This window comes from Pezoporus wallicus, unplaced genomic scaffold, assembly GCF_028554395.1.
Source record: "Pezoporus wallicus isolate ANWC-B61680 ecotype Strahan unplaced genomic scaffold, APGP_CSIRO_Pwel_v1 contig_2776, whole genome shotgun sequence".
NCBI lineage: Eukaryota > Metazoa > Chordata > Aves > Psittaciformes > Psittacidae > Pezoporus > Pezoporus wallicus.
In genome coordinates, this window is record NW_026642992.1 from 306902 (window position 1) to 320806 (window position 13905).

Genomic DNA, 13905 nt, shown 5'->3' on the forward strand with positions numbered 1-13905 from the left:
TTGTAACAGGGTATAAAGAACTTGTTAAAAATACATTGGTAGTAAAAAAGGATTTTAATCTTCTATTTTGTGAGTTATGTAGCTGGTTGAATGTATGGAATCTTCTGATCACAAAAAAAAGATGAGAACGTCTATTAGAAATAGTTTAATCTTAAGCTTTAAAGCAGTTGTATGAACATCTGTCTGTAAGTATACATTCGACTGGACACACGCTGACGTGGAAAATTAAAGCACACCAGAAAAGGGAAATGAAGGAGAAGGTCCAACACTGGAAGACCACATTACCTTTTCTAAAAGAAGGAAATATCTATCACAATATCTTAGATCACTGGCTGACTGACTACTGCACTTCATCAATGGGTATGCTTTGTACATGAAAGATGCAACTTCAGATCCAGTATGATGCTCCTTACTCTTTATTTCTAAAGCTTCCCATATAATTATATTTTGGGTATCACCTCACTGCCACTGCCTGTTCCACACGTTTGTTCAGCTTGATGTTAAATGCATACAGTAAAAGTTCTCAAAAGCTCTGATGACATCACTGGTGCCCTGGTGAGGTTAGCGAGGACACACACAGAAGAGCTACCACTTGTCAAAAATCTGGCAGTAAGAAAAAGGTAGCGTCTGGCATGGAACTTCATCATGCATGTTTCTGTCTCTTGCAGAAAAATTAACACATTGTTTCTAACAAAACCGTAAATTATTTCCTCACTTACTAGCAGATGTGCCCGTCTCCCTGTTTGACAGAGTAAAAATCAAAATGAAGAAAACAAATCATCAGGTGCAACCCTTGGCAAGACTTTCAAAACCAGGCTCTTCCTCAAACAAGGGTTTTAACTTCACATGGCAAAGGGCTTAGAGCTGAGGTTTTGAAAATTTCATCTTACATGTCTTCTATGGAGCTGTGATGAACAGCAATAAACCAGTTCTTGATACAGTAATCCATGCAGGTATCAGGAAAGATTTGTTGTTTTGATTCAATAATCAATTTAATAATTAAAATATGGTTTCATAGCCTTAGGGGAATTTCTGCACCTGTAATTCAGAAAACTCCTTCAGAAAAGCTTCATCCTGAAAAAATGGCATGCTCAATCTCTAGCACCACTTCAGGGAGAGATTTTTCTAGACTGACAGTGATGAAGTTTTCTGGTGGATGAAGAGGCTCGAGAGTATCAAACTGAGACTTGAGAAGTTCAGGTGGCATAAAATGTCCTCTCCGTTTCTCCAGGCGGCCAGCAATGGTGTCTACAGGACCATCTAAATGAACAAAGAGGATCCGCAGTGCTGGGTTTTCTCTTGGTTGCTCTGGGTGGTTGCTTTCAATTGCAGATACTCCACTAACCAATATATGCCTATACATCTTCTTCAGTGCAGAACAGGCCAGAACTGCATCTTGTCTAGATAACTGTTCTCTATCAAAAAGAAAAAATAGATAAATACATCCACATGTGGTATAACAAAACAGCTCATTAGTTCTGCTGACCAAGGGAGACGAGCCCTGCAGCCTTGCAGAGGACAGCCTCGGGACTAGTAGCATTCTTTTAATGTAACTTTGTCAGGATATTGAAACTGAATTTCAGTGTAGGTAAAGACCTGATTTGAAAGTTAGGTCAGGCTCGCCAGCCCCCTGGTAGAACCTCAGTCTTGGGGACCTTCTTCATTAAGAGCAGCAACTGAATATCAATGCAAACTCCCATCCATTTTCTGTAAAATAACTATTACAATCTGTCCAGAGAGTAAATGGCTGGTAAACAGTATAGAGCTCTGCTCTTACACACATCTGGAGGTATACTTCCAATACCTGTCTTCAGATTTAACCTGTTCTCAGATTTAACTGTAATATGTTTCCTGTAACCACGCTCATTGACATCACTGCATATATGCCCACTTCAAGTTAAACAAGGGATTGGGTGCAGGTAAATTAATGCCTTGCATATGTACCTTTTGCTGGCAAAGTTTCTTAAAAGCAAGCACTAAACCATGGGTATGTTTGTTCCACTGAAAAGCAAATCCAGAACTAGCTGTCTCTATGAAGAGTGACTCAAGTCCCTGCCTAAAAAACCAAATTCTGTAATCAAGTTAAAATTTGGTATAAACCTGTATAAAAATCATGTTATGTTCATTTGTCCTGGGTTCAGCAGTATCACAGTATCACAGTATGTTAGAGATTGGAAGGGACCTCGAAAGATCATCTAGTCCAATCCCCCTGCCGGAGCAGGAACACCTAGATAATGTTACACAGGAATGCGTCCAGGCGGGTTTTGAATGTCTCCAGGGAAGGAGACTCCACAACCTCCCTGGGCAGCCTGTTCCAGTGTTCCGTCACCCTCACTGAGAAGAAGTTTCTTCTCAAGTTTAAGTGGAACCTCTTGTGTTCCAGTTTGTACCCATTACCCCTTGTCCTATCATTGTTTGACACTGAGTAGAGCCTGGCTCCATCCTCGTGACACTCCCCCTTTATATATTGATAGACACTTATAAGGTCACCCCTCAGTCTCCTCTTCTCCAAACTATAAAGACCCAGCTCCCTCAGTCTTTCCTCATAAGGGAGATGTTCCACTCCCCTAATCATCTTCGTTGCCCTGCGCTGGACTCTCTCCAGCAGCTCCCTGTCCTTCTTGAACTGAGGGGCCCAGAACTGGACACAATATTCCAGATGCGGTCTCACCAGGGCAGAGTAGAGGGGAAGGAGGACCTCTCTCGACCTACTAACCACCCCCTTCTAATACACCCCAGGATGCCATTGGCCTTCTTGGCCACAAGGGCACAGTGTTGGCTCATGGTCATCCTGTTGTCCACTAGGACCCCCAGGTCCCTCTCCCCTACACTGCTCTCTAACAGGTCGTTCCCCAACCTATACTGGAACCTGGGGTTGTTCCTGCCCAGATGCAGGACTCTACACTTTCCCTTGTTATATTTCATCAAGTTACTCCCTGCCCAACTCTCCAGCCTGTCCAGGTCTCGCTGGATGGCAGCACAGCCTTCTGGCGTGTCAGCCACTCCTCCCAGCTTAGTGTCATCAGCAAACTGTGGTAGCTGGTGCAGTGCTGTGTTTTGACTTCCAGCCTGGGAACAGTGCTGGTGATACCGATGTTTTTGGTTGTTGCTAAGTGATGTTTACACTGACCAAGGACTCTGTGAGGCTCATGCTCTGCCAGGGAGGAGGGGAAGCCGTGGGGAAGCAGAGATGGGGCGCCTGACCCAGGCCATCCAAGGAGGTATTCCATACCACAGCACGTCATGCCCGGGGTGGGGGGTAACTCTGAGTTTTACCCAGAAGGACACGGGCTTCTGGGTGGGACTCATTTCTTGGCCGGTGGTATCGTATTCTCTTCCCTTGTTATTTTCCCTTATCATTGTTGTCATTGGTGGTAGCGGTGCTGATTTGTGTTGTACATTGGTTGCTGGACTGTTCTTGTCTCAACCCGTGGGAGTTGCACTCTTTCGATCCTCCTCCCCGTTCCTCCGGGAGCAGGGAAGGGGAGAGACCCGGGGAAGGGGGGCCCTCGATTGCTCTCAGCCCGGCACCACTCACTGGGAGTGAGTGAACAAGCTGTCTGGCTAGAGTTTAAACCACGACAGTTCTTTTGGCGCCCAACGTGGGGCTCGAGGAATTGAGATAATAACAGATCTGACCGGATTAATAGTCACTCGTCACAATGCTGATTTATTGGCTCTCAAGGTTGTTCCTCTTGATCTCACAGTTGCAGTATATCGTATCTTATGTCCATCCGGTATTTGCTGTATTAGTGTTTTTCAAGTGTGGGGCTTGGGCTAAGGTTTTTCTCTCATTGTACTTTATGGTAATGATTTGTAATACAATAGAATCATTGATCATGAAACTGATCTGGCTTATGTTCCCAGTGTGGTCACAACCTTTATACTTTGGGAGGTATATAATAGAAGTGCTTAGCAATTACACATCTTTTTTCTCCTTCTCAGGTGCTCAACCTGTGAAGGAGACATCCTTTTACCCTCCCAGTCCTCCCCCCAGACCATTTACATTTGAGAGTTTTGAAGTTTTTGAATGGCCTTTTAATGCTGTTGAGTCTTGTTTGCTGATCGTGATGGGAATCACCATGCTAGCACACATACAGAGTGTGTTTTGACCATGACTGATTTCAAGAGTTAAGCAGATTCAGGTTTGGGTCTTGTCTGGGGTCAAACGACGATGTAGGAGGACCGAGAGATTTTACCTGAGGCTGGACAGTCATGAGTGGCAGGGTGGGATAGTATGGGCAAGTATCTAGGTCAGTGGGCCCCTCCAGTACCTTGGAATTTCACCACCGAACAACTGCAAAATCCAGAAGAATTAGTAAAACACTTAAATGAGGTGTGTGGTCATTCTGGCCATACCAGAGATGGACAAATCACGGCAACGTGCTGGGGCTTGGCCTATGCTTACAGGGCCTTGTGCAACACTATCCAGCACCTTCAAAAGGAAAAGAATGTCGGCGAATCTGAGGGCAAAGCAACAGACAGCGCGGTTACCCCAGCTCCAAGCACAGCAGCTACACCACCCCCAGCAACAAGTACAGTCGCTACTGAAACCACAGTGATAATCACTGCAGCCAAACCAGAGGACCAATTCGTACCAATATCGGTTGCCCCTGTACGCAAGAGAACAAGCAAAAAAGAGGCAAGAAGGGTGAAGCAAGATGAAGAACCAATGAATTCACCACCCGGTCCAGAATCTGATCAGGAGTCATCATCACATGACGAAGAAGAAGAAGAAGAGGTAACTTCTCGACCTCGGACCTCAACCGAGCTGCGGAATATGCGAAAAGATTTTACCCGTCAACCAGGGAAGCACATCATCACCTGGTTACTCCGATGCTGGGACAATGGGGCTGATGGTCACGAACTAGAAGGTACAGAAGCCAAGCAGCTGGGATCACTTGCTAGAGAAGGGGGAATTGACAAAGCAATCGCAAGAGAGAAAAAGTCCCTCAGCCTTTGGAGGAGGCTCTTGGCAGCTGTGAAAGAAAGGTTTCCGTACAAGGACGATGTTACGAGTTGTTCGGCCAAGTGGACTACTATAGACAAAGGCATCCAGTCTCTGAGGGAATCGGCCATCGTAGAGATGCTCTATCACATCAAGCCGAATAACGGGGATACACCTATAGATCCAGATGAAGTTGAATGTACACGACCCATGTGGCGAAAACTTACACGGAATGCACCGTCATCATATGCCCATTCATTGGCAACAGTAACCTGGAATGACATAGTACCACTAACAGTGAATGAAATGGTTCATAAACTCCGAGAGTTCGAAGACAATCTCACCCCTTCCATCATCTGTGGAAAAACTGTCCCAGGACCTCGACAAATTGAGGGACGATCTATCTGATTTATCCAGCTCCTCACGTGTACCAACACACGTCTCAGCTATTAACAAAAGGCATCCTATTGTTCGAGAGAGGAGATAGAGGAGGTATACGCCACAGGCTACCCTATGGTTTTACCGGCTGGATCATGGAGAAGACATGAGAAAGTGGGATGGAAAACCTACCTCAGCTTTGGAGGAACGGGTGAGTGCACTGAAGAGGGGAGCAAGGGCCAAGACTGATCGTCCCATGAGAGCTACGGCTTCAGTCTCTGGTGAGAAGTTTCCCAGATGGAGTGGAAGAGCTGATTTTACTCCAGCTCCTGTGATAACAAAGAATAATCCCTTTTACCACGACTTAAGTGTCCAACGCTGTGACGACCATTAGAGGGGCCCTGCCTCCAGCCAGGTGGAGGTAGGGGACAATCGGATTTACTGGACTGTGTGGATCAGATGGCCTGGCACATCAGTCCCACAGAAGTATAAGGCTCTAGTAGATACCGGTGCACAGTGTACCCTGATGCCATCAAGCTGTCAAGGGGTGGAACCCATCTATATTTCTGGAGTGACAGGAGGATCCCAAGAGTTGACTGTGCTGGGGGCTGAAATCAGCCTGACTGGGAGGGAATGGCAAAAGCACCCTATTGTGACTGGTCCAGAGGCTCCATGCATCCTCGGCATAGACTACCTCAAGAGAGGGTACTTCAAAGACCCAAAAGGGTACCGGTGGGCTTTTGGTATTGCTGCTTTGGAGACTGAGGAAATTGAGCAGCTGTCCACCTTGCCTGGTCTCTCAGAGGATCCTTCTGTTGTGGGGTTGCTGAAGGTCGAAGAACAAGTGCCAATTGCGACCACAACAGTGCACCGGCGGCAATATCGCACCAACCGAGACTCCCTGATTCCCACCCATCAGCTGATCCGTGGACTGGAGAGCCAGGGAGTGATCAGCAGGACCCGCTCGCCCTTCAATAGCCCCACATGGCCAGTGCGAAAGTCTAATGGAGAATGGAGACTAACAGTAGACTATCGTGGCTGAATGAAGTCACACCACCATTGAGTGCTGCCGTACCGGACATGCTAGAACTTCAGTATGAACTAGAGTCAAAGGCAGCCAAGTGGTATGCCACGATTGATATTGCCAATGCATTTTACTCAATTCCTTTGGCAGCAGAGTGCAGGCCACAGTTTGCTTTTACTTGGAGGGGTGTCCAGTTCACTTGGAACTGACTGCCCCAGGGGTGGAAACACAGCCCTACCATTTGCCACGGACTGATCCAGACTGCACTGGAACAGGGGCAAGCTCCAGAACACCTGCAATACATTGATGACATTATTGTGTGGGGCGGTACAGCGGAAGAAGTCTTTGAGAAAGGGAGGAAAATAATCCAAATCCTGCTGAAAGCCGGTTTTGCCATAAAACGGAGTAAGGTCAAGGGACCTGCACAGGAGATTCAATTTTGGGGAATACAATGGCAAGATGGACGTAGACAGATCCCCACAGATGTGATCAACAAGGTAACAGCAATGTCTCCACCAACTAATAAGAAAGAAACGCAAGCTTTCTTGGGTGCTGTGGGGTTCTGGAGAATGCACATCCCAGATTACAGTTCGATAAGCCCTCTCTATCATGTGACCCGGAAGAAGAATGATTTTAAATGGGGCCCTGAGCAGCAACAAGCCTTTGAGCAAATTAAACGCGAGATAGTTCATGCAGTAGCCCTTGGACCAGTCCGGACCGGACCAGATGTAAAAAATGTACTGTACACTGCAGCTGGGGAGAACGGTCCTACCTGGAGCCTCTGGCAGAAAGCTCCAGGGGAGACTCGAGGTCGACCCCTCGGCTTTTGGAGTCGGGGATATAAAGGATCTGAGGCCAGCTATACCCCAACTGAGAAGGAGATACGGGCAGCCTATGAAGGGGTTCGAGCTCCTTCGGAAGTGACTGGCGCTGAAGCACAGCTCCTCCTGGCACCCCGGTTGCCTGTGCTGGGCTGGATGTTCAAAGGCAGTGTCTCCTCTACACATCATGCAACTGATGCTGCTTGGAGTAAATGGGCTGCACTAATTACACAACGAGCTCGAACAGGGAATCCCAGTTGTCCAGGCATTCTAGAAGTCATCATGGACTGGCCAGAGGGCAAAGATTCCAGAATGTCACCAGAGGAGGAGGCGGTGCGTGCTGAAGAGGCCCCACCATATAATAAACTGTCAGAAAGTGAAAAGCAGTATGCCTTGTTTACTGATGGCTCTTGCCGTATTGTGGGAAAGAATCAGAGATGGAAGGCAGCTGTATGGAGTCCTGGACGACAAGTTGCAGAAACTGCTGAAGGAGAGGGTGAATCGAGTCAATTTGCTGAGGTGAAAGCCATCCAGCTGGCCCTGGACATTGCTGAATGAGAAAAGTGGCCAGTACTTTATCTCTATACTGACTCATGGATGGTGGCAAATGCCCTGTGGGGGTGGTTGCAGCAATGGACGCAGAGCAACTGCCAACGCAGAGGTAAATCCATCTGGGCTGCTGCACTGTGGAAAGATATTGCTGCCAGGGTGCAGAACCTGGTGGTGAAGGTATGCCATGTAGATGCCCATGTGCCCAAGAGTCGGGCCACTGAGGAACACCAGAACAACCAACAAGTGGATAAAGGGGCTAAGATTGAAGTGGCTCAGATGGACTTAGATTGGCAACATAAAGGTGAATTATTTTTGGCCCGGTGGGCCCATGACACTTCAGGCCATCAGGGCAGAGATGCAACATATAGATGGGCTCATGATCGAGGGGTGGACTTAACAATGGACACTATTGCCCAGGTTATTCATGAGTGTGAAACATGTGCTGCAATTAAACAAGCCAAGCGGTTAAAGCCTCTTTGGTATGGAGGACGATGGCTGAAGTATAAATATGGGGAAGCCTGGCAGATTGACTATATCACACTGCCACCAACCCGCCAAGGCAAGCGCCATGTGCTTACCATGGTGGAAGCAACCACCGGGTGGCTGGAAACATACGCTGTGCCCCATGCCACTGCCCGGAACACTATCCTGGGCCTTGAGAAACAGATTTTGTGGCGACACGGCACCCCAGAGAGAATTGAGTCAGACAATGGGACTCATTTCCGGAATAACCTTATAGATATTTGGGCCAAAGAGCATGGCATTGAGCGGGTATATCACATCCCCTACCATGCACCAGCCTCTGGGAAAATCGAACGGTACAATGGGCTGTTAAAAACTACACTGAGAGCAATGGGTGGCAGAACTTTCAAGCATTGGGATACACACTTACCAAAGGCCACCTGGTTGGTCAACACCAGAGGATCTGCCAACAGGGCTGGCCCAGCCCAGTCAGAACTTTTACATATTGTAGAGGGGGACAAAGTTCCCGTGGTGCATATGAAGAATTTGCTGGGGAAGACAGTCTGGGTAATTCCTGCTTCAGGTAAAGGCAAACCCACTCGTGGGATTGCTTTTGCTCAGGGACCTGGATATACTTGGTGGGCAATGCGGGAAGATGGGGAAGTCCGATGTATACCTCAAGGGGATTTGATTTTAGGGGAAAACAGCCAATGAACTTAATTGTATGCTGTTGCCTGCTGTGTAATACTTTCATAGCCCATCAACTAGATGTCTCCAGGTCACCAGCGACTGGCCCTGACTTCCCTCCAGCCATCATCCCAACAGAGAATGAACTTTGATAGAACCGGATGAGTTCCGCAGTAAAGGAACGACCAGCATCAGCAGGCAACGATCCAATACTGCACACAGCCTTTCCTGCCCTGAAAGATTGTTACAAGAGATGGAACCTGACATCATGGACTGAATGGACTTGGCAGCATTATAGGAATTGGTCCATGCACTAAGAAAATGATCTCTTTCTCTTGGTCTGTGTGTATATGGATGTATATATGTGGGAGAGTGATGGTGTATTGAAAATGTGGGATCTGAGCATGACGTGAATGGTATGGAATAAGGGGTAGATAATGTCCTGGGTTCAGCAGTAGCAGTCATGTTTCTCCTTCGTGGTAGCTGGTGCAGTGCTGTGTTTTGACTTCCAGCCTGGGAACAGTGCTGGTGATACCAATGTTTTTGATTGTTGCTAAGTGATGTTTACTTTGTGAGGCTCATGCTCTGCCAGGGAGGAGGGGAAGCTGTGAGGAAGCAGAGACGGGGCGCCTGACCCAGGCTAGCCAAAGAGGTATTCCATACCACAGCACGTCATGCCCAGGAGGTAACTGGGAGTTACCCAGAAGGACACAGGCTTCTGGGTTGGACTGGTTTCTTGGCCGGTGGCATTGTATTCTCTTCCTTTGTTATTTTCTCTTATCATTGTTGTCGCTGGTGGTAGCGGTGGTGATTTGTGTTCTACACTGGCGGCTGGACTGTTCTTGTCTCAACCCGTGGGAGTTGCACTCTTTCGATCCTCCTCCCCGTTCCTCCGGGAGCGGGGAAGGGGAGAGACCCGGGGAGAGGGGGCCCTCGATTGCTCTCAGCCCAGCACCACTCACTGGGAGTGAGTGAACAAGCTGTCTGGCTAAGGTTTAAACCACGACATGATTGTATTTTGGTTCACAGGGAAACAAGAATTTAAAATACCTACTGTTACCACCTAGGTGAGCCAATGCTAGCCTCAGTTACTTAGAAGTACTTGTAATTAAACACTGGCATTAGGTTCTTTTGAAGTATACTTGATTTTGCAAGTTTCTGAAGTTGGGCAGTGGCCTTGGGCTAGCAGGTGTCCTCGGTTCAGCCAAGTACGACATCACGTAACATAAAGCAATGGATCCAGCATAACAACCCAAATTTCTCAGTGAGTTAACCCATGCTCTTATGCAGGACACTCACCTGATGCGCTCAAGCAACAGCCACTGCGTAAAGCCAGGCTGAAGAGTATCTGCTCACCCAGCCTTTCGCCATCCAGGAGATGCTCCAGTCTGTTCATGATCTACACGGCCCTTTGTTGGATGCTATCCAGTATGCCTGTATCTCTTACTACAATGAGGAGCCCAGAAACAGACACAGCACTCCAGGTGTGGCCTCACCATTGCTGATGAAAGGGGAAGTTTCACCTCTCTTGACCTGCTGGCAATACTTTGCATAATACAGCCCAGGGTAGCGCTGACCTGCCTTGCCAAAGGAGCACACTGCTAGCTCATTTTCAGCTTGAATGGCCACTATGGTGCCCCCAGGTCCTTTTCTGCAAAGTGGCTTTCCAGCCAGGTGCCCTCCAGTGTCTACTGGTGCCCAGGGCAGGAATTTGCACTTCTTAAACTGCACAAGGTTCCAAACTACAGCCTGTCAAAGGTCACTCTGGAGCCACTCCTCCCAGTTTGGTGTCATCTGCAGACTTGCTGAGGGAATGCTCTGTCCCATCACCCCCATCATTAATGAAGATGTTAAAAAGGGTTGGACCCCTGGGGTACACTGTAAGTGACTGGCCTCCAGCTAGACTTTGTGCCACTGATCACCACCCTCTGGCCCTGACTGTTCAGTTTTCATCCTCATCCAGTCCTTATTTCCATCAGCTTCTCAATGAGGATCCTATGACAGATGGTGTCAAACAAATCTGACACAGTATCTTATTTGCAATAACAATAGTTTACAAAATTTTATCCTACTGGCATTGTTGGTGTATTCTGATCCTTTGTAAGAATCTAATGTCAGGCTTACTACTGAACTGGATACTTGAAATTATTTTTCACATACAGCGGAAAAAAACACTATCACTGGCAACAATTTTTCCAACACTATTATTCAGGGATTATCCCACCCTCAGAAACTACTATGACATCTTAAGATTACCGAAAATAGAATGGCCTTACTACCTGCAGAATGTGTTTACAGTACTATACACATTTTTGCTTTGGAACGCAATGGGGAAAAATACTTGTGGTACTTTTTTTGTCTGTAGCCCAACGTCCTTAAAGCTAGATGTTCTCTTACCTCCTTAGTATATCATGCAATGCACAAAGCCAGGGAATCCTGTCCTAGAAAGAAAACAAATTGGTTTGAAGTTATTTATGAAACTGATTTGCAACAATTGCTTCTCACACCTATAGCATCTGACTCGAGACAAACATTAGCCTAAAACTGTATGGCAAGTTAAATTTTGTTTCTCTTTTCTTCCTAATGTAGATTTGCTACCACTGCCTAAAGGCCAATGAGAACTGCTAGGCATATTATCAATAGAGTATATTTAGTGGAATAGTACTTCTTACATTACAGATACCTACAAGTATCTGATGGAAGTAATATGTATTCACATATAGCATGCACCTTGTGAGCCTTTGAAGGACAGTCAACTTCTTTCCTGCTTCTATTACACAATTCAAATGTACAGCCTAAATTGTTCTTTTTCATTATAATGCTTTGGATCAAAGTTCAGGTTTTCAGGAACAGAGAGATCTAAATTTACTTACCTGCAAGCACTTACCATTTTTATGTCAACAGCAATGACAAATAAATGTAATCATAGCCAGAATTTTGCAACACTTTTGCTCAGTAGTTACGCAAACACAATGCAAGTGATTGATCAGCTTCTCATTATAATCTTGCTTTAAATTTTAAGGTCCCCCAAACTTCTGTGATACCTACTGAGCACTAAACAACTGCTCCCATTTCATCTTTCAATGCTGTTACTGCTGGGTGAGCACAAGTGGTAACATGGACAAATAAATGCAACCATTTCTTGTTAGTACAGAGTAACTCCACTGGCATTCCAGGTGGCCCTCCCAGTTTTGCATCTCTAGTGTTTGAGAAGCCATGTTTCCCTCTTGCTGGGCACCATACACCTATGGATTAGTAGTTCAACTGTGCAATGTTGCTTTAGACAAGATACTGGCTTATATGTACTTCTAACCACTAGTGAACGATTAGATTTTTTTAACAAGAATCAGGAGTGTTTTTTTTCAGCCTATAGAGTGCTCTACAGGACTTCCTAATTCAGCTTTATGTTTCCCGACATTTCCCAAGGAAAGTTCAAGAGGTGTCATCTCGTAACTTTTCTAATTTACTCAAGTCTCTGAATTCCTAAGTATTGAAAAACTAAACTTGATAGTTTTTCATGCTTAGGATGAACAACAGGCTGAAGGGAAGGAGGCACATGTCAAGTAGCAGCTTGTCAAACAGAAGGCTGTTGAGTACTCACTGCAGTAACAGAAATTGATGACGTACTTCAGTAGAGATATCTGTCTGTCTGGTATCTATTTAACTCAAGGAAACAGCATGTAACCTAAAGCTGCAATTCTGCATATTGATGTAGAGGGAGAGATTTCTGACACATCCAGTATCAGCAGCAAACTCCTTGCAAGCTACCAAGCACACCCTGACTTTTTGATGCAGAATACTTTGCAAGCTTTTTGATGCAGAATACTTTGTAACTCAAGAAGCCTCCATCTCTCACCAACTGCAGACATACGAACTCAGCTTGTGTTTACAGCCAGCCAAGCCTACATGAAGCACAACCTGATTTAACGTGAGGTGCCTGAGGTTGCAAAGATAAATATGCCGATGATGGTTCTTTCAAGGTTTGTACATCGTACCTCATCATTTAGTGCTATCCCTTCTGCCATCTTCTTTTTATTCTCTGTAGAATGATAATCGTCTGCATCATAGAATTTCCACCCCAGCTACGAGAACATAAACATAAAGAGGGATCATTCAGCCAAGCCAGCTGAGCTAACAAGGACCCAGGATTTACAAAGATAACACCTTAGCAGTTACAGGCCTGTTACACCACGGCATGAATCACCACTTATGTCACGGCGCTCATGAAAAGGGACGACTTCCGCCACGCTACACCACCACCTGCGGGCGAACCCAGCCCGGCCTGAGGCCGCGTCCCACCGAGCAGAACCGTGCTGGGCCGAGCCGTGCAGGGGATAAAGACAGGGCGGGTGTGTGCGCTTCCCTTCGAGCGACGCTGACAGAGGCGCACACCGGCGGCGTGGCGCCGCCGTACCTTCGCTGCCAGCCGCGACCCAACCGTGGTCCTGCAGGGAAGCACAAAGACTCGGTCAGAGCTCCCCCCGGGGCCGAGCGCAAAACCTCGGCACGGACAGGCCGGAGCCTCAGCACCACCCCCCTCCGCCGCCTGCCCGATACCTACTTCCCCGCGCCGCTCACGCCCATCACTACCACCAGCACCATGGCGAGCCCGACCGCCCCGCCCCGTTCCGTTCCTCTCCCGCGGGAGGCGGGAGCAGCAGGGAGGCCCGTCCCGGGGCATCTCCTCCTGCCGCGGTAGCGCCACCGCGCGTGGCGTCGGCAGCTTCTGCTTCCCTTTTCCGGGCGCCGGCCGTAGGCGTGTGTCCGCCTCTCTCGTATCCCGCGGTCGGTCCCTGTGCTGGGGTTCCACGGTCTTCCGCTGCTCCCCACCCCCGGCCGCTCTGTCTGCGGCTTTTCTGCCCGGCCTGGCGCTTCTTTCCCAGTGCTCCCCAGAGACGTGCTGAGTTTGCAGCCTCGGCAACACACACCCACTAACAGGAATAACAACCGCCGCCGTGCGTGTTGAACAGTGCCTTGGACGTTGTTTTTTTACTCTCTGCCTTTAAAATGTGATTAACCCATTAGCCATGCCA

General features: G+C 47.4%; 1 protein-coding gene across 2 annotated transcripts; it reads right to left on the reverse strand.

Annotated features, from left to right (window-relative positions):
• Window positions 1-348: 348 nt before the first annotated feature.
• On the reverse strand, window positions 349-13509 carry IDNK (IDNK gluconokinase). 2 transcript variants are annotated; one of them, XM_057396504.1, is made up of 5 exons: window positions 13434-13509; window positions 13287-13317; window positions 12868-12954; window positions 11270-11313; window positions 349-1415 (listed from the first exon to the last, which is right to left on the reverse strand). In XM_057396504.1, exons 1-5 carry the CDS (start codon window positions 13472-13474, stop codon window positions 1070-1072), a joined length of 549 nt encoding a protein of 182 aa, XP_057252487.1. In that variant the 5' UTR covers window positions 13475-13509; the 3' UTR covers window positions 349-1069. The 2 variants fall into 2 exon arrangements, with proteins under 2 accessions (XP_057252487.1, XP_057252486.1); XM_057396503.1 differs by lacking the exon at window positions 12868-12954 and having other exon boundaries at window positions 13434-13491.
• Between the last annotated feature and the right edge of the window lie 396 nt (window positions 13510-13905).